Source organism: Poromitra crassiceps (genome assembly GCF_964638095.1).
Source record: "Poromitra crassiceps genome assembly, chromosome: 1".
NCBI classification, from domain to species: domain Eukaryota; kingdom Metazoa; phylum Chordata; class Actinopteri; order Beryciformes; family Melamphaidae; genus Poromitra; species Poromitra crassiceps.
This window is the reverse complement of record NC_139623.1, coordinates 75419819-75439133: the sequence shown is the minus strand read 5'-3', so window position 1 is coordinate 75439133 and position 19315 is coordinate 75419819. Positions and strand designations below refer to the sequence as shown.

The 19315-nt window shown below is 41.1% G+C and overlaps 1 protein-coding gene across 1 annotated transcript in view; it reads left to right on the top strand.

The window, feature by feature from the left end:
- Positions 1–19315, top strand: part of gbe1a (glucan (1,4-alpha-), branching enzyme 1a) — a 308612-nt gene that overhangs the window by 130210 nt on the left and 159087 nt on the right. Inside the window, exons 4-5 of the mRNA XM_083635195.1 lie at positions 8169–8294; positions 10307–10442. Coding sequence (XP_083491321.1) covers positions 8169–8294; positions 10307–10442 — 262 coding nt within the window. The remainder of the gene's footprint in view (positions 1–8168; positions 8295–10306; positions 10443–19315) is intronic.

The following is a 19315-nucleotide window of genomic DNA, read 5'->3' as shown; positions in this document are numbered from 1 at the left end:
ACAAACAAACAAACAAATAAATCTAGGTTTTCTACAGTGGAAGTGATCCCTAGTGTGATCTCTGCCTTTTCCCCCCAACAGTCTTGCATTTTCCGCCCATGGGATGCTGTGCAGGTACTGTAGATTGAAAGGGCTCATCCAATTCTATAATGTTCCATAAACAACTTTGCGGTGGAGCTGTAGCAGTACAGGTACCAGTCTAACCACACTCTCATCACTCGCACTGGATTCTCAGCATCACACCAGAAGGTAAGGAAACCCCCGGGGTGTCTTCCTATCCTAGGTAGCAACAGCATACTAACTGCCTGTAGGCCAGATAGCAGGCATGCCTGTAGTAACACAGTAAATCAGGGGTCACCAACCTTTTTGAGGTCGAGGGCTACCTGAAGGGTAGAGAGTCATGTCGGGGGCTACCTGTTGAAATTTGCTCGATTTACCTTTAAATAATGAGTATTATTCATTTAATCGAGACATACACTCTTTTCTTTCACTGTTGTGAAGAAGAACTCTTCCTCCCACTCCTCTTGAAATTGGTAATGTTTTTTCTTTCACTTTTCTGCCATTGTTCTTGCGTTCCATCATTTAGCTTAGCCGACTGATATAATCATTGGCAGCTGGCAGTCGCACTGTCGCAGAGTGAATGACGTAGTGACGTAACGTAAAACTAAACTTTGACCCCAGCCCAGGCGGATCAAAATAGTTAATCAATAATTAATTATACACAGACAATAAATTATACACAGACAATAAACGTTTTTAAAACGTATGCATTGTTAAACCAATTATTTTCTACATTTGTGTGTTATTGTGGGAAGGGAGGAGAAAAACAAATAAAAAATACATTTTTCTGATTATATTTTTTTGTTTCGTTTTTTCTTTCTTTTCCCTGTGGCTGAGCCTGTTTGTCTGTTTTGTCTTGTTTGTGTAAAAAAAAAAAAGATTTTTTTTTTTTTTTTTTTTTTTTTTTTTTTTTTTTTACTACATTTTCTGAACGGCCTGCGGGCGCCACAGCGCCACCCCGCGGGCGCCGTGTTGGCTACCACTGCAGTAAATTATTAATACTCAAATGGTTTGCGAAAAACTCACAACCAGTTGTCCATCCCTCCCTCTGCTTTTGTCTTAGATTTGTCTTACATTGCTGTCAGAAGAAGCAGGATGAAGCCTTACTGACCCAGCCTCTCTTCAGCTGCCTTTCTACTCTAGATCACATCGAGATGTTCAGTCGGTGAAGCCTTCTTTGGACTATTCAACCTGTGTTGCAGTCCATCTCCAATGCTCTAAAGTAGCTTATTCATTCATTATCTGTTCAAATGCAAGACATGTTTTTGACAGTCAAATACTGAATTGCTGTCGGGAAGAAGTCCCACTGTCCTTGTTCCTTCACTCGACCCAAGTGATGAGGACTTTAACTCTATGCTTTTCATTAAAATAGTCATGGTTAATGTGAGCATCTCCTTTTCTTCATTCAATATTGTGTATTGTTCACTGACCGGTTAAGCATGTCGGTTAAACGGTTAATTTGCATATTAATTTGCATACGTGTTTCCAATCTGGCGATATATTATATATTGAGAGCAGCACTTCGTGGACTCTCTCTCACTCACTACCGCCTAGTGTGTCTAACAGCCTATGGCAACACAGCAATTTGAAACGCTACTGCCAACAAAACGTAAAATAATGTAACAAGAATCCACCTAATACTGTTCCCGGTGAGTCAATAGTAAAGCAATGTGATTACTGTTTACATGAGTAAATAAGTAAAGAGTAATCGATTACATTTTCCGCCCAACACTGGTTATGATGATGGATGGAAAGATACAGGGAAGGACAGCTAGACTGATGGCTCGGTGTATCGAGAGGTTGATGGATGAAGTGGTGACCTTTGTGAATGTCAGTAGCTTGGCTACAGTGGAGGTGTGTAATGCCACCTCTGTTCTCAGCCCTTCATTATGAAGACATTGGCTTTTTCTAGAGGCCTCGAAAGTGTTTACAAAGATCAAGATCAAGGAGATTGCTGCTGTTTCTGTTACTGACAACCTCATGCTCAGTCAAAGTGCACCGCTACATACATTAGCACAGATCCCAAGCTGCAACAGACCTTTTATTGGGATTTCATCTGGTATCTGGGTAATGTAGAGGTAAAAAAAAGCACCTGCCTACCTACCACCACGAAGACGGGGGTTCAATCCCCGGTAGTGATTACTTCCCCGGTTTGGACAAACACAATTGGCCGTGTCTGTGGGTGGGAAGCGGGTGGGGTATGAGTCCTGGTTGCTGCCTCCTCTGGTCAGTTGGGGGCGCCTGTTCGGGGGGGAGGGGAACTGCAGGGAATATCATAACGTCCTGCCGGTGAAACCCCTGGCTGTCAGGTGAAAAGAAGCAGCTGGTGACTGCATGGAGGAAGCATGGTGCTAGTCTACGGCTCTCCCCAGATTGGCAGAGGGGGTGGAGCAACGATCGGGGACAACGGGGGGAATTGGCCGGGTACAATTAGGGAGAAAATGGAAGAAGAAAATGAGAGGGGGGGGAGTGCTCAGATGTTTAGAAGTCCGATTCCAGAGTCATAACATTTTATTTTTAATATACTCGCATAGCACAGTACTTGCGAGAGGTCATTTTATAATTGCCAGACCTGTTTAGTCGCTTAGCCAATCTCTCAGATCAGAAGTTATTATTTGAAAATCCCCCACATTTGAGTAGACTCATCACCCGGTCATCACCAGACCCAGAAACAGAAATTGTGTCCCATACAGCAACATTTCTTCCAGCCTGCATTCCAATAGTACTCAGTGACATTCATTTCTGCCTGCATTACACATTTGTGTCAATAATAACCAGTAGTGTCTGTGCTGAAAGAGAGAAGCAAGCCATATTCTTCTCAGACTGGACTCACATTTGTCCATAGAAGGGGTACAGTGGAGGGCTGTTGCTTAATTTTTAAATGAGCTTGTATTGTACTTGGGATTGTGATGATGACACTTTTAACAAAAGCTGCATAAACCAGAGCATAAATAAGCTGGAGTGGAGGTTTAACACGTGTTACTCAGCCGCAGCACACATCCCCTACACAAAGACAGAAAATAGTTGAGCATGCCTTGCTGTGCAGTGTGCACAGGTTATAGTGGTACTTTATAGTTTGTTACTGAACATTCATCATCACAGTCTGACTCAACAGTGTCACTCTGTTACTGAAAAGACATCATCACAGTCTGACTCAACAGTGTCACTGTGTTATTGAACAGACATCACAGTCTGACTCAACAATGTCACTCTGTGTTACAGACACCATCACAGTCTGACTCAACAGTGTCACTGTGTTATTGAACAGACATCATCACAGTCTGACTCAACAGTGTCACTGTTATTGAACAGACATCACAGTCTGACTCAACAGTGTCACTCTGTGTTACTGACATCATCACAGTCTGACTCAACAGTGTCACTCTGTGTTATTGAACAGACATCACAGTCTGACTCAACAGTGTCACTCTGTGTTACAGACATCATCACAGTCTGACTCAACAGTGTCACTCTGTGTTAAAGACATCATCACAGTCTGACTCAACAGTGTCACTCTGTGTTACTGAACAGACATCATCACAGTCTGACTCAACAGTGTCACTCTGTGTTACTGGACAGACATCATCACAGTCTGACTCAACAGTGTCACTCTGTGTTACTGTACAGACACCATCACAGTCTGACTCAACAGTGTCACTCTGTGTTACTGGACAGACATCATCACAGTCTGACTCAACAGTGTCACTCTGTGTTACTGAACAGACATCATCACAGTCTGACTCAACAGTGTCACTCTGTGTTACAGAACAGACATCATCACAGTCTGACTCAACAGTGTCACTGTGTTACTGAACAGACGTCATCACAGTCTGACTCAACAGTGTCACTGTGTTACTGAACAGACGTCATCACAGTCTGACTCAACAGTGTCACTCTGTGTTACTGAACAGACGTCATCACAGTCTGACTCAACAGTGTTACTCTGTGTTACTGAACAGACATCATCACAGTCTGACTCAACAGTGTCACTCTGTTACTGAACAGATGTCATCACAGTCTGACTCAACAGTGTCACTCTGTGTTACAGACATCTTTCTGTGGCACATTCATGCTGTGGTCGACGTCCTCTTCCACCTCATCCCAAATGCCACTTATTATCCCCCATTCGGAATGACCTAATTTGACTGTTTCAGAGAAAAGGTAGGCCTATGTCTAAAGAAATCTCATTTGCAATAGAACGGTACCAGATATCTCCATACAACTACTGGTTAGTGTTCAGTAGCACCCTAGACAATTCAGTAATGGTATATTTTTTAGGGATTTCTGTTTTTCTGATAAACGAGAGAAAAGTGATGGAGTCCTATGTTTCTAACACCACAAAGTACAATTTCGATCTAAACTAAAGCTATGTTTACAGGACTATAATTCATGATCTTTTTAGGTAAATCATTTTTCTGACTATTTGGTGATGTAGGGCAGCCACCTGGTTCATTCCCCTATTCGGACTGACCTAATTTGGCTCTTTTTCAGGGTTTGGGGTAGTTCTAAAGAACAGCCAAAATAAATCATTTTTTCCCCCAAAATAAAATTGGACAACAATCAATTTCATTAATGGGAGACCCTAAAGATAAGAAAAATCCTTGTCTTTTTTTCTACCTCGAGTAGGGGTATCTCAAAATGACTTGGGTTGGCCAGCCCACACTACCCACACAAACCCCGCAGTGGCCCCACAGGGGCTTGTTCGCTGGGATCTTTGGTTCCAGGCTCTGCAGACGCCCCTCAGGCTCACTTTGGCTAACCTGACTTGCCATCTGTCTATCACCATCTTACCACGGGTTTGCTTCTCACTGTCATCACACCTAAATACCTCCCGTAGTTTATTTTTAATTTATTTATTTAAGATTTATTTGGCAGGGACAGTACACATCAATCAATTTGATTTCACCCATCAATGTAATTGTGTCAGAGTTAGCGATACGCTAGTTTACATCTGTAGTCCCCGGGCATGTCAACAACATAACAATTACAATCAAAAAAGAAAAACAGTACATTAGGTTAGAAATATGAGCAGTACAGCAGCATTAAAATGACAGAGTAAAAGCAATGTCCACACATGAGCAATTGACGGTAAATGCAATGTCCACACGAGTAAATGACAGTAAATGCAATGTCCACACATGAGTCAATGACGTGGTACACAGGAGATTTAATTATGAGTACAACTCTGGTGTCCTTTAAGTCAGTTTTTGAATAGTCCAAATGTAGAACAGGTCCTTACATTTAAAAGCAGTGTTCCAATGCTGCGTGGCTCAGACAGAGAATGCTGAACGTCCAAAAGCACTCCTTCTAAAAGGAACAGCACAGGTCTCCTCTGGATGTGGACCTTGAGTGAGTCTGTTAGTGACCTTTATGCCACATATTGACTCATCGGTGGAGGGGCAAGACGGTGAAGGATTTTAAAAACAAGGCAGGCATCGTTATACAGTTTAAGACTGTCCAGGGCAAGTAAGTTGTACTTTTGAGTGATGTGACAATGGTGGTATCTGCAAGGCTTCTTTCCGATTAACTCAAGAATGGAATTGGAGTTGATCGATCGATCGATGCTTTTTGTAGGTGTTTTAGGTCCTGACGACATTTCAGCTAATCTCTATAAAGGGACAACTGCAGATGAGACGTCGTCAGACTGTAAATGACAGAAGCCGAAGTCTTGGTGCGGACGCCCGCTCAACACCAGAAACACAGAAATATCGGCCATCTGTCCCAGAGTCTTAGTAGTCATCAGACTGATAGACTGGGTGCCCAGATTGCCTCAAGCCTGATTGGTCCGGGCCACTGGTGTTGATTTGAATTCAAATGCATAGCTGGCAGTGGGGCAAGATGGAATTCTCACGTGATCTCGTGAATACAGCTGCCTCGCAAGGTTACACTTTGGCTGCTCTGGCTCTAAAATAACCGACATGGTGGCCACAGTGTACATTATGGCTGCTGGTTCCACCTAGCTAGCTAGCTTATTTTATTTTATTTTATTTTAGGAATCAGGGGTAATGTTGTGCTTCCCTACTTCCATAAATGGGCCTAGAACAGTATCCAAACAATTTAAAGGTCTTTTAATGATTTTTCATGATTTTCACAATACCGTATATATATTTATTTTATTTATTTTATTTATTTTATTTTATTTTATTTTATTTATTTTATTTTATTTTATTTTATTTTATTTTATTTTATTTATTTATTTATTTATTTATTTATTTATTTATTTATTTATTTATTTATTTATTTATTTATTTTTAATAGAACAATAAACGAACAAGACAAACGGGCTCAGACACAGGAAAATAAAAATAAAATAAAATACATACATCAATGACATTTGGCATCATTAACGTGGTGCTACCAGCCACAAAAGGTGCTTATGTGCTTGTGAGGGATATTACACATAGGACCCCACCAAAGGGCTCCACATGAAACAGACCGGGCAAACTGTCCATCACCCCCAACCTTAGTCACCGCTCACTAATCATTTGTAACCTCGTCAAAGTAGCCCAGAAACGGCTCCCAAATAGTTAAGAACTTTCTAAGCGAGTTGGTTCTCAGGAACCTGAGTCTCCATCTGTATAACAGAAACCATGTCCATCAGCCATACTTGAAAAGAAGGTGAAGAGGAGGACTTCCATTCCTGCAGGATGAGTCTTTTGGCGACAGTTGTCCCCAGTGTCAGAGATTGTTGCACAGCTGTAGGGAAGTTCAGAGAGGACTCCGAGCAGCAGAAGATGGCGAGTTCCGCCTCTGCCTGCAGGGGTATTTTGTAGGCCTTAGAGTACCAGTCAAATATTTTGGCCCAGACTCCTGTTAGTGAAGGGCAGAACCAGAAGGCATATGATTTTAACAATATTTAACTCACGGATGACATCTGTTTGGAGAATAGGCTAAATTACTTGAGTAGATGGGATCATATGGATTCGAATGTTGCACGTTTCTAACAGTTAGACAGTCTAGCAGTTGTCAATGTTGATCACTTCAGCAAATAAGGTGAAGAAAATAAGATACTGTTTCTCACCTGGTGATGAGCCTCTCTGCTCTGCCAAGGATCCAGCAACTCAGGGAGTTGACAGCGACTTCAAGTTATGAAGTGAACAGAAAAATGTTCAAAGGTTTCTTCTTTTCGTCATGGAAGCAGTTTCCTTGGGTTGAAATTGATGAATCAGTCCCCACACAGTTTGTACCATTTGTCAGCATTTTCCAAATAAGGGGTATCAAGCTGGCTCATTTTTAAAAGGCAGCAACATTTACCACAAACACACACTCCACATTAACAGCTCGCATCACTGACCATTTATTTTAGCAAAAGCGGGTACTCCGGGTAGACAGGTCGGGTCCGATCAATGTAATCGCAAGATGGATGAATGGAGACTTAGTGGCCTCATGAATTTGCCTTCTGGTTTTATTTATTTATTTACCGAGCAAGTGGATAACATTTTTAAACATCTACAGCAGGGGTGCCCAATACGTCGGTCGATCGCGAAGGTAGTGTGGTCGATCGCATGGCATTGAGGGGATTTTTTTTTTTTTTTTTTTTTACTGTTTACTGTTTTTCCACTGTTTCCACTGTTTTTCCACTGTTTTCCACTGTATACTCAGTGTATATATATATAAATAAATATGTTTGGTAGATCACTTTGACTTGGTCATTTTAAAAGTAGCTCCCAAGCTGAAAAAGTGTGGGCACCCCTGATCTACAGTAACACTAAAAAAACTTGTGATGTCAGTTTTTGGTGATTTTGACGTTTCATCTTCTTTATCACATGGTCTTCTAGGATGAGAGTATTCTGCGACCGTTCGGTTGAGGGAACTCTTTCAAAATCATTAGGGTCAACTCAAAAACAGATGGCCATTAAGCCACAAACAAGGCTTTTCTTCACTACAGAAAAGTTGATATTCTGGAAGATCAAATGTTTTTACCCCGGAAGCAGCAGTGTTATTTAAGATAACTTACTTTAGTTCTCAAATAATCTGAATTTGCTGTATTGCTTCTAAAACACTACTGTGGGATGTGCTGAATCTCTTTCATGGAATACTCCTGTGGATTTGATGGCATTTGTTGCTTTCTTTCTCCCATCTCTGCCCTCCCTGTGTCCTCCTCTCAGCTTGTGGTGGTGACCGCAGAGAAGGAAGAGCTGTTCAGGATCTCTCCCTGGGCCAAATATGTTAACAAGAGCCTGGACTCCAACACTTATGACTGGGTACACTGGGACCCTGTCCAACCATTCCTGGTAGGGTAGCTACCCAGTTTGTTTGTTTGTTTGTAATGTATGAGTGCATGGGCATGCAGGAGGAGGCTCACAATGTGTTGCATCCCTGTGCTTCCCTTGTCAAATGTTTCTCTCCAGAACTTTCTTCTTTCGCTGGACGATATTAACATTTTCTGAAGAGATCTTCTGGGTGGCTGCCACCCACTCTCCCTCTTTTTCTCTGTCTCTCCAACAGTCTGCTTCACGCACACACACAGATACACTCTATTTTCTCACTAAGCGTGTGGGCACAGACAGACATGAGTCACCTAATCAAATTAAACAGTGTCTGACAGCCGTGAAAACATGACAACAGCAGCTTCTTGACGTTTGTGTTTCTTCCTCAAGGAAAATCTAGTTAACAGTGGTGACAATGGGCTAGAAGTAATGATGATTATGGTTGTGATGATGATGATAATGATGATGATGATGATGATGATGATGATGATTCAAGATTTTTATTGTCACTCCGTAGTACAAGTATCACGTGTGAAATTCTTGTGCTGTAGACTCCATTACAACATAGTGCAAAATAACAGGGCATATGGGTGCAGGAAAACAAGAGAAACAACAAGCAATAACAGTAAAGCAATAAAAACAAGCCAGAAACAGTGACATTCACTGCACATACAGATAGGTGCAAATAGCATAGACAAATTTAAACATAATTAAACATTCTGTTTGCACAGGTGCAAATAACATAGACATAATGATGTCATGTCATGATAAGACATGGTGATGATGATATTTTGAGTTTATAGATATACTTTTCTGAATTAGTTTATCTGCGTGTTGCAAATGATTTAAAATAAATACATGTCAAGTCTGTAATCATTTTTTTATGGCCAGATTGAACTACTTTCATGTAAACTTGCAATTTCAAAACTAACTTACACTGACATAATCTCCAACTTTTGAAGGCACTCTGCATGATGCAAGAGTGAAACAGTGTGAAATAGACCTAGAAGCAGAATCTATTTCCCTAGGCTAGCAATGTTGAAGTCATGCTTAAGAGTAAGCTGCAACGCTGGCCGAAGGCGTGCAGATAAACTCTGTGAGTCAATGATCAGTGTTTCTCTCAGCCTCCCTCGTGGTGGTGTGTATGAGTAGCCTGGCATCACCAGACCAGTTCACATTGCACTGCATTGCATTGCCACATCAAATGAAACATGAGCTAGAAAAACCAATGGGTGGCACCACGGTAGCTATGTCTTAGTGTCTAGTGTTTTTCACACTAACCTTACCCTTTTTCCCCCTGGAGAGCTTTCTTTGAATCCTCCAGCGAACCTCACTTTCTTTCCATTGCCCTTCATTTTCTCCTAACCCTAACCCCGCTATACCCCCTGGTGTATGCTGTTTGTCCTGAGGTTTCCTCCCCAGCCTTACTGACCATGCTGTTCTGGAATGATGTAACATTGTCTGAGGTGTGTAACACCACTTTCAGGGGCTGAGAAAGACAAACAAAACAAACCTAACCAAAATACATGATTATTTTCCCATGGTTCTCTCTGTGCTTGTATATCCAGCTTTTTCAGCTGAAGAGGCATATGTTTAGAAGGCTGCAAATAATGATTATTTTCTTTATCGATTCATCTGTTGATTATTTTCGTGATTAATCAATTAGTTGTTTGGTCTGTAAAATGTCAGAAAATGGTGAAGAATGTCGTTCAGTGTTTCCCAAAGCCCAAGATGACATCCTCAAATGTCTTGTTTTGTCCACAACCCAAAGATATTCAGTTTACTGTCAGAGAGGAGTAAATAACCCAGAAAATATTCACATTTTAGAAGATGAAATAAGAGCATTTTGACAAAATAGTTGTCGATTAATATTTTCCGTCTGGATTATTCGTTGCAGCTCTACATAATGATGCATTGAAGCTACTGTAACCTTCTCCATCTCTGCACCTCCTGTTCCTCTCGGTCCAGAGTTCTGAATGTTGAATAGCCTTTCCCACTCTCTTCTCTTCTCTCACCACCTCCCGCTTTCTCAACAGCACGAGCACTCTCGTCCAAAACGTCCTCGCTCCCTGAAAATCTATGAGGCCCACGTTGGCATAGCCTCTCCTGAGGCAAAGATTGCCACCTACGAGAACTTCACCATCAATGTCTTACCACGCATTAAGGACCTGGGTGAGCAGCTGTGTGTGTGTGTGTGTGTTGGGAGTGGGGGAAATGCAGGGATTATTTTCGTAGCATTTCTACTTTTTTCGACAGCACAGAGTGAAGAGTGACAGGAAGAATACAGAGCACAACTCAAACTCACTTCTCCATAGGCATGCAAACAATACAGTAGCCCACTGAGCACCAAGACTCTGTATAATGGGCATTTCGTATCTATAGTAACGGACAGCGTTTTAGTCAAGCCACTATATCTCGAGTCTGAGTCGAGTCTTGAGTGCCTAGTGTTTGAGTTCCAAGTCCGAGTCACCAAAGAAGAGTCTAAAGGCCCTTACACATCGGGAGCGTTTTTTCGTGCGATTAATTTGCACGTCAATAATATTTTCCGAACCTATATCAGTCAATGCAACCGTGCATACCAACGGCGAAGTTTCGCGGAGCGTTATTGCGGTGTTTATTTTTTCGAACCACGGTCGATTTTTCAGAAATTCGCTTCTGATGTGTACACCTCTGTGGCTGTGATTGACAGGTGGGTCAAAACTCGCATCGCAATTTCATGCCGTATATTCGCATCGCTCTTGATGTGTAAGGACCTTAAGTCAAGTCTGAGCCGAGTCCCCATTACCTGATTCTGAGTAACATTGGTAACAAGTAATTTTTTTGTAAGGAAAGCCGGAACAGAGCTCAAATATCTTATTGTCTGCCACATATTTGGACTAGGGGTAGTCAAGCGCTTTATGGAAACAGACTGATTTGCTGATTGCCAGTTGCAACGAGACAGACTCTTGACATCCAGTGGGAAAAGGCTCCTCTTTAGGTCCAGGCTGCTGGTACACAGCTCTCGTACTCATCAGAGTATTCTCTATTCACATCAGTGGGGGGGGGGGGGGGGTTTGTACTGCTGGTACACAGCTCTCATACTCATCAGAGTATTCTCTATTCACATCAGTAGGGGGCTTTGTGCTGCTGGTACACAGCTCTCATACTCAGAGTATTCTCTATTCACATCAGTGGGGGGGCTTTGTGCTGTGTGGTTGCTCACTCTGCTTCAGCCAGCAGGTCCTTACTGTATATTGCAGATTTCCCAACAATAGAAGCCTTGTCTGTTCTCTAATCCACTTCTTACTGGCCCAGCACAGCGTGGTGCTCGCTTCTCACATAGTTTCCAAAAGTCCAAACCTGTATCCAGATTATGAATACGCCAGATTATGCTGGTGGTGTATATTCCATCATTCTAACAGTTCTATCATTTGTTCTGGTTGGCAATAGATATTCTGACATTGTTTTTTAATTATTTTTTCTTTCAAGCCGATACCCAACGGGAAACTGCATCTTGCGAAAATAAAATCCTACTGAGAGCTGTGCAAGCAACTACTTCACTTTAGAAAAATGGCTGACATCACGTCCTGATGTCTCTGCAGGGTGTGGGCATTCAGAGGGAGGAGAGGAAACATATGAAGGCACTTACATGGCCTCCTGTGCTCAAAGGTGGCATTCACTGGGAGAGTCTGGTGCATTCAAACGGAGAACCAAATGATTCACAAAATGTAGGCAGGAGATAATAACTCACATTTCATCACATCATTATTCTTCAGCTGGTATTAGGGTTAGATCTTCTACAAACGACATATTGATACAGTAACTTTGTGTGAACGTCAAGTCCTCTCATGTCATGTACAGTTGGATTGGTAAAAAAAAAAGCGTCCATACTGCTCACCTGGCATAATCCAAGTCTCCACAAGCCCTGAGATGCCAAGTTGACTTGAAAAGACATCATTTACACCCCAGTTTTAGCTGGAATCTTCATTGTAGCCAGGTGCTCCAAGATGGTGGGTGGCGGATTTCAGCCAAAAACAGCGTGTAAATTACGTCTTTTCAAGTCAACTTGGCATAGGCTTGTGGAGACTTGGATTATGCCAGGTGAGCTATGAAGGCATTTTATTTTATTTTATTTTATTTATTTATTTATTTATTTATGTATGTATGTATGTATGTATGTATGTATGTATGTATGTATGTATGTATGTCTGTATGTACTGTATGTATGTCTGTATGTATGTATGTATGTATTTTTTCTCTTGTTCTGTTTACAAGATTTCAGCAACATTGTTTTGCTGTCAAACTCCACAAATGTTTTATGGACTAAAAAAACATTCTCCCATCGGCATGGGGGTGTGTCGATAATGACACATTTTTGGGTGAACTTCTCCTTTAAGGCTAGGGATTTTTTTTTTTTACTACATTTTACAGCACATTTGACACTTACTGTAGCAAACACCTGACACTACCTGTAAAGGTGCGTTCACACAGACCTATTAAAGTTTTTCGCTGGCGTCGAGTTTACATACAAAGTCAATGCAAACGAGCGATTGAGCGTATATTCGCCTGGGAGAAAAATCGCTGGGCGTCCGAGCGACAGAGACAGAGCGATAGGGAGAAAATACGCTCGTCACTCGAGATGAAATATCCCAACTCGAGCGAAAATACGCTGGCATCAGTCGCTCGCAGTTCAACGCTGATTGGCTGCCGTGTGAGAGTGAGTCAAGGATCACACTGGCTTGGAACAAACCGCTGGTTTATTGTGTGGCAACAAACCACATTGACAGGCTGACAGCTGACATGAAGTGAAGTCTGTACTACCGGTACTACCGGTGGCTCGTAGTGGACAAATATCATGACATTGCATAACGTTATAGCCCCCACATGTCCGTCAATTCATGTGCCTGTTGATGAGCGATTTAAACAGAGCGACAGAGCGATTCCAAAGGGTTGAATCAAGCGACAGAGCGAAAAATAAATATCTTGGTGTGAACACAGCTTAAGACACGCCATGGCATATAGCATATTCCTCATATAAGAAAAGACTGAAACAACAAAAACAGAAGATACTGGAACAACAAATACAGCTTTTGGAAGAAGAATATGAAAAGACAGATGAACTAGAGGTTAAAATTGAACTGAAAAAGAAATACAAAGAGTTGGATGGAATTCGGACAGAGGAGGTGGAAAAGCTAATGACATATGCAAAACAGAAATATTATGATGGAGGACCAAACTCATTAAAACTTTTAGCATATAGACTTAAGAAACAAAGTCAGAAAGCCTATATTTCTAAATTAAAGATGGGAAACAGCCCGGAAATAGTGAAAAGAAGAAATAGCAGAGGAATTTGCTAAATACTATGAAAAACTTTATAAAGATGAATCAAACCAATTAAATTTAGAACAAATGAAAATATTTCTTGATAAACTTAATTTAAAACAGGTAACTGAAAGTATGAATGATGAATTACTCAAAGAAATTACAGCCGAGGAAATATTACAACAAATAAAGAAATTAAAAATGAGCAAAACACCGGGAGATGATGGGTATACCAATGAGTTTTACAAAACATTTATAAAACAGTTGACACCATTACTTTTGATGGTTTCTACTCTACTCAATATTGATTCTGGCATCATAACTTCGCATTACAGACTGGAACATGGGCAAATACATGGAACTCATCTATAATAACAGTGATTCATAAGGAAGGCAAAGACGCTACAGAATGCTCCTCCTACAGGCCAATATCATTATTGAACACTGATCATAAAATCATAACTTCAATTATAGCCAATAGATTAAAGGACATAGTACCTCATATAATAGATAATGATCAATGTGGCTTCATATCAGGTAGGCTGCTGTCAGACAATATTAGAAGGACTTTAAACATAATAGACTATGCTCAGAATACGGACATGAATCTTTTACTCTTAACATTAGACGCAGAGAAAGCCTTTGACCGGGTCTTGTGGCCCTTTTTATTTTTAATTATAAGGTATTTTGGCTTTCATGAAAAATTCAATATGTGGCTTCAAGGAATGTATAAAAACCCAATGTCCAGAGTAAAGGTGAATGGCACATTATCTAGGAGATTCTTAATCCATAAAGGGACAAGACAGGGAGATCCTCTCTCACCTATTATATTTGCTATTTGTATAGAAGCACTTGCTGAAAGTATACGGAAAAATGACAATATCAAAGGCGTAAAGATAAAAGAACAACAACACAAATTAGCATTGTATGCAGATGACGTGATCATTTACTTAACATCCCCAGATCAATCCCTGCCAAACTTAATGGAATCAATCTCAGAATACAGCAAGCATTCAGGTTATAAATTAAATGAAAATAAATGTGAAGCACTAACACTTAAAAAACAGATACCACCAGAACTTAACGATAGATATAAGTTAAAATGGGACCTAAAGAAGATTAAATATCTGGGAATATATCTTACTGGAGACATACACACTTTGTATAAAGATAATTATCAGGTTTTGGAAAATAAAATAAAACATGACCTTAATCGATGGAAAATGATGCCAGAATCAATATTGAGTAGAGTAGAAACCATCAAAATGATGATTCTTCCACAATTCTTGTTCCTATTTCAAACTTTACCAATACCTATACCACACAATAGCTTTAATATATGGAATACAGTGCTCTCAAATTATATCTGGAACTACAAAAGAAAAAGGAAAAAAATCACTTTATTAACCCAACCTAAAGAAAAAGGTGGCCTCAGTTTTCCAGACTTAAAGACTTACTTTCAAGCTACTCAAGTAGATATTATAATGAAATGGATGAATAAAGGAGTAACGACTAAATGGAAATTAATCGAAAAACAATCAGCATTAATAGCAATTGGAACACTACCCTACATAAATCGAAATGAAATGCAAAAATACAGTGGAAATAATATATGCTTAGAAAATACATTAATAAACTGGAAACATATAAATTAGATAATGATTGCATATATTTGAGAGAAATTGCGAAAGATCCAGATTTTTTGGCTAATAAAATGGATAATGTTTTGGATGCATGGGCAGGGAAAGGCTTAGAAATATATTCACAGCTGATCACAAATAACATAATGGACTCATTTGACACATTAACAACAAAATTTAATATAGATAATAATAATTTTTTTAAGTATCTACAAGTAAGGAGCTACCTCATGAAACATCACAGAGAAGCACAGGGTCAGATAATACACAAGCTATTACAATTTATAAATAAAAATAGAACCAGTAAAAATAGCAAAATTTCAAAACTATATAAAATCCTACAGGAAACAAAGATAGATGAAGATAATACCAAAGAGAAATGGGAAAAAGAATTGGCAATATTAATTTTGGAGGATGATTGGACAAATGTATGTAAAAGAATATTTAAGACAACACAATCAAAATATTGGAAAGAATTTGCTTGGAAAGTTATTATGAGATTCTTCTTAACACATTGAGTGCCAGCGATGCCATATGGCGTCAAGAGAAATTTACCGTAGGCTGCCAGCGACGCCAAATGGCGTCAATAACTCCAAATTCATATTTTGACGGGGGAATGTCGATCTAAGCCTCTTACATCGCGTCTTACAATATGGGAGCTATTGAATGTGTCTAACCTATTTTACAGAACCCTTAGGTGGCGACAGTGCCCTCCCGATTAGACAAAGGCCAGGAGAAAAGACAGAAGAAGTCATGAGGAAACGGAAATCGCCATTGATATGCTTGAAGCATAACGTCGTTAGCTGTGCCTGTGAACAGCAGTCATCTGCTGCCACAATTGAGCCCCATCCGTGTCCGCTGCGATAGTCCATCCATATGATTTAGTTGCCGACACGGCGACACCAGCGTCTTTATGAAAAGTGACATTATTCTCAGCTGGGAGCCGAGGACACGCTGTAAAAAAGCGGGGGGTGCAGGCAGCGGACTTTTCAGTGCAGATCAAACAGAGCAAACCGCAGCAGAGCAGAGACACTCGACTCCTCCCACCACGGAGGAGGAGGAGGAGGGGGGTGGGGCACGCAGGGCACTAACAGCATACAACCATTGACAGTACACACACACCCATGCAGCAGCAGGCTCGATGTTTGTTCAACTGAAAGCAGAATTCATTCTGTCGCCTTTCTAACATAAAGATGTGATTATCTCAGAAACTAATTTCAGCATGCTCTTTTCGGTCGAAAACACTCTTTTTCAGAGGGGTGTATTTCCAAAATGGAACGGTTTATAAACACAGTTTTTTTTTTAATGAAACAGAAGGGTTCAAAGTTTCATTGAGGCTATTGGTTGTCCATATAAGAGGAACACAAAAAATGATATGGCTATATTAAAATGCATTGCGGCCTATGTGGCACAGTACAGCACCTTTTGCCCAAGGGCCGTGGCACTCAAAGTGTTAACACCAAAAATTACTTCAAAATATAGTATATCAGGTAGTGCAGAGTGCTGGAGGAAATGCACGGAACAGGAAGCAAATCATGCACACATCTTTTATCTCTGCCCAGTGTTGAGAACCTTTTGGGGGACAGTTCAGGAAAAGCTCATAGATATCTTCCACTTAAAGAAGCCGCTACAACCACTCAACATAATATTAGGTATCATACCACTAGAGATAGAGATCAATAATTCGTATAGCAGCACTAAAACAAATTACACGGAACTGGCTGGAAACTAAACCACCAACTATTAATAAATGGAAACTAACAGTTGAAGAGATTAAAAAAATGGAAGAAATCACATACAAATTGAGGAATAGACAAGATGAATTTGAAAGAAACTGAAGTGGCCCCTGGAAATAGGGGCCGGGGGCGGCTGTAGCTCAGGAGGTAGAGCGGGTTGTCCACTAGTCGCTTTGGATCAAAGAGGTCGGTGGTTCGATTCCTGCCTCCTCCAGTCTGCATGTCGAAGTGTCCTTGGGCAAGATACTGAACCCCAAATTGCTCCCGATGGTGTGTAGGCACCCTGCGTGGCAGCCTGCCGCCATCGGTGTATGAATGGGTGAATGTAGACTACCTACTGATTGTAAAGCGCTTTGGATAAAAGCGCTATATAAATGCAGGCCATTTTACCATTTACCAAATAGGAGTGGAAAATTAAAACAAATCGTTGCTCATTTCGGGTCTGGAGGTGGCTGGATTCCATCCACCCGTTCGCACTGGGCCTGTGGGCGCAACCAGTATCCAGAGGTTTTGTCTGGATGCGGGTCGCGCTTGGAGACCAGGTGTGGATGAAAGGTGATTAGGGTAATGAGTGCTACAGGTTCCCCCCCGCCCCTATACCTACTTTGGTGTGTGTGTGTGTGTGTGTGTGTGTGTGTGTGTGTGTGTGTGTGTGTGTGTGTGTGTGTGTGTGTGTGTGTGTGTAATTAAATGTTTTTTTTTTTTTTTTTATGTTATTTTCCCCCCTTTTTTAATTTTTATTTGATAGTTTTTCTTTCTTTCTTCACATTTTTGGTGATGTACACAAAATATATACAAATTATAAATGTCGCAGGATGAATGGAACAATGAACACATGTTGAAGGTCAATGCTATACCTGCAATAAAGTATAAAAAAAAAAAAGACACGCCATGGCCAGGTCACTGCCAGGCAGTGAGCGCCAGGTGTTCAGCACAGTGGATGCAGAGCCAGACCAAAATACTAAATCCTTACGAGTTCCTGTGGCGCTGTTCTATACTCTAGCACACCTCCCTCCGCTCTGTGGGGAGGTATAGGAGAGGCAGCATTTGGAGAGTTTATGACCAGGTAGGCTGTAGGGCTGGGTATTGGCAAGGATCTCACGATACGGTACGTATCACGATACTTGGGTCACGATATGATTGTATCACGATATATTGCGATGCGATACATATTGCGATATATTGCGATATTCTACAGAATTTACTCAAAATTAAATAATAGAGCTAAAGATACAACACACTGTGTACCACCCAGGTAGTGTAATAATATGTACATCACTTTATACTGATGTACATATTAGGGGCGGCTTTAGCTCAGGAGGTAGAGCGGGTCGGCCAATGACGCAAGGGTTGGCGGTTCGATCCCCGCTCCCTCCCAGCTGCTGTCGTTGTGTCCTTGGGCAAGACACTTAACCCTCCTTGCTCCCGATGGTGTGCAGGCACCCTGCGTGGCAGCCTGCCGCCATCGGTGTATGAATGGGTGAATGTAGACTATCTACTGATTGTAAAGCGCTTTGGATAAAAGCGCTATATAAAATGCAGGCCATTTACCATTTACCATTATATACTGATAAGTTAGTGGACAAATTTAGTCAAAACTACTGAGTGTTGAGTGTTACTGAACGCATCGATATGGGAAATATCGATACAGTATCGATTAGGGGTGGGAATCACCTGGCATGGCCTGCAAAAAAATACAATAAAAAAAAAATAATAATATCGCGATACTTGGCGTCCAAGTATCGATACAGTATCGGGAAATAAAATATCGCGATATATTGCCGTATCGATTATATTGCCCAGCCCTAGTAGGCTGGAAGACAAGGACAAGGAGCTGGGTCGAGCTGGGTCGAGCTGAACCAAATCCTGGGTGAGGTTAGCTGGAAGACAACATGGTCTGGACAGAGAGGAGGGAGAGGATTAATCAGAGAGGTTGCACAAGTTGGTGGGAGAGTGCAGAGGGATCACGGTTACTTTGGAACAGTGCTTCTCATCAACCCTCTTTTCAAATGAGCTGACAAAAGTCAGTAGATAAAGAGGAGGGAGTGAAGGTGAGAGGAGGGAGTGAAGGTGGGGAATAGCTTCCGGGAGGTACAACCAGAAGATTGGATTTTAAAGTGCTAGTGTTCACCCTAGTAAAGCTTAGGCACGGCCATCTTTACCGCACTATTCTCAACCACTTCAAAGGATCTTAAACTTCCTGCGACGTGGCTAGCTATTCCGTATCTCAAAGTATTTGCACTGTACAAATTGTCTCAATGTAAGTCTGTGTAATGTAAGTCTGTGTAATGGGCTGCGGCGGACATGAAATCAGTGCTCAGGAAAAGATGAAGGAAGCTGTAATGTAGATTCAGCATCTTGAGACTTT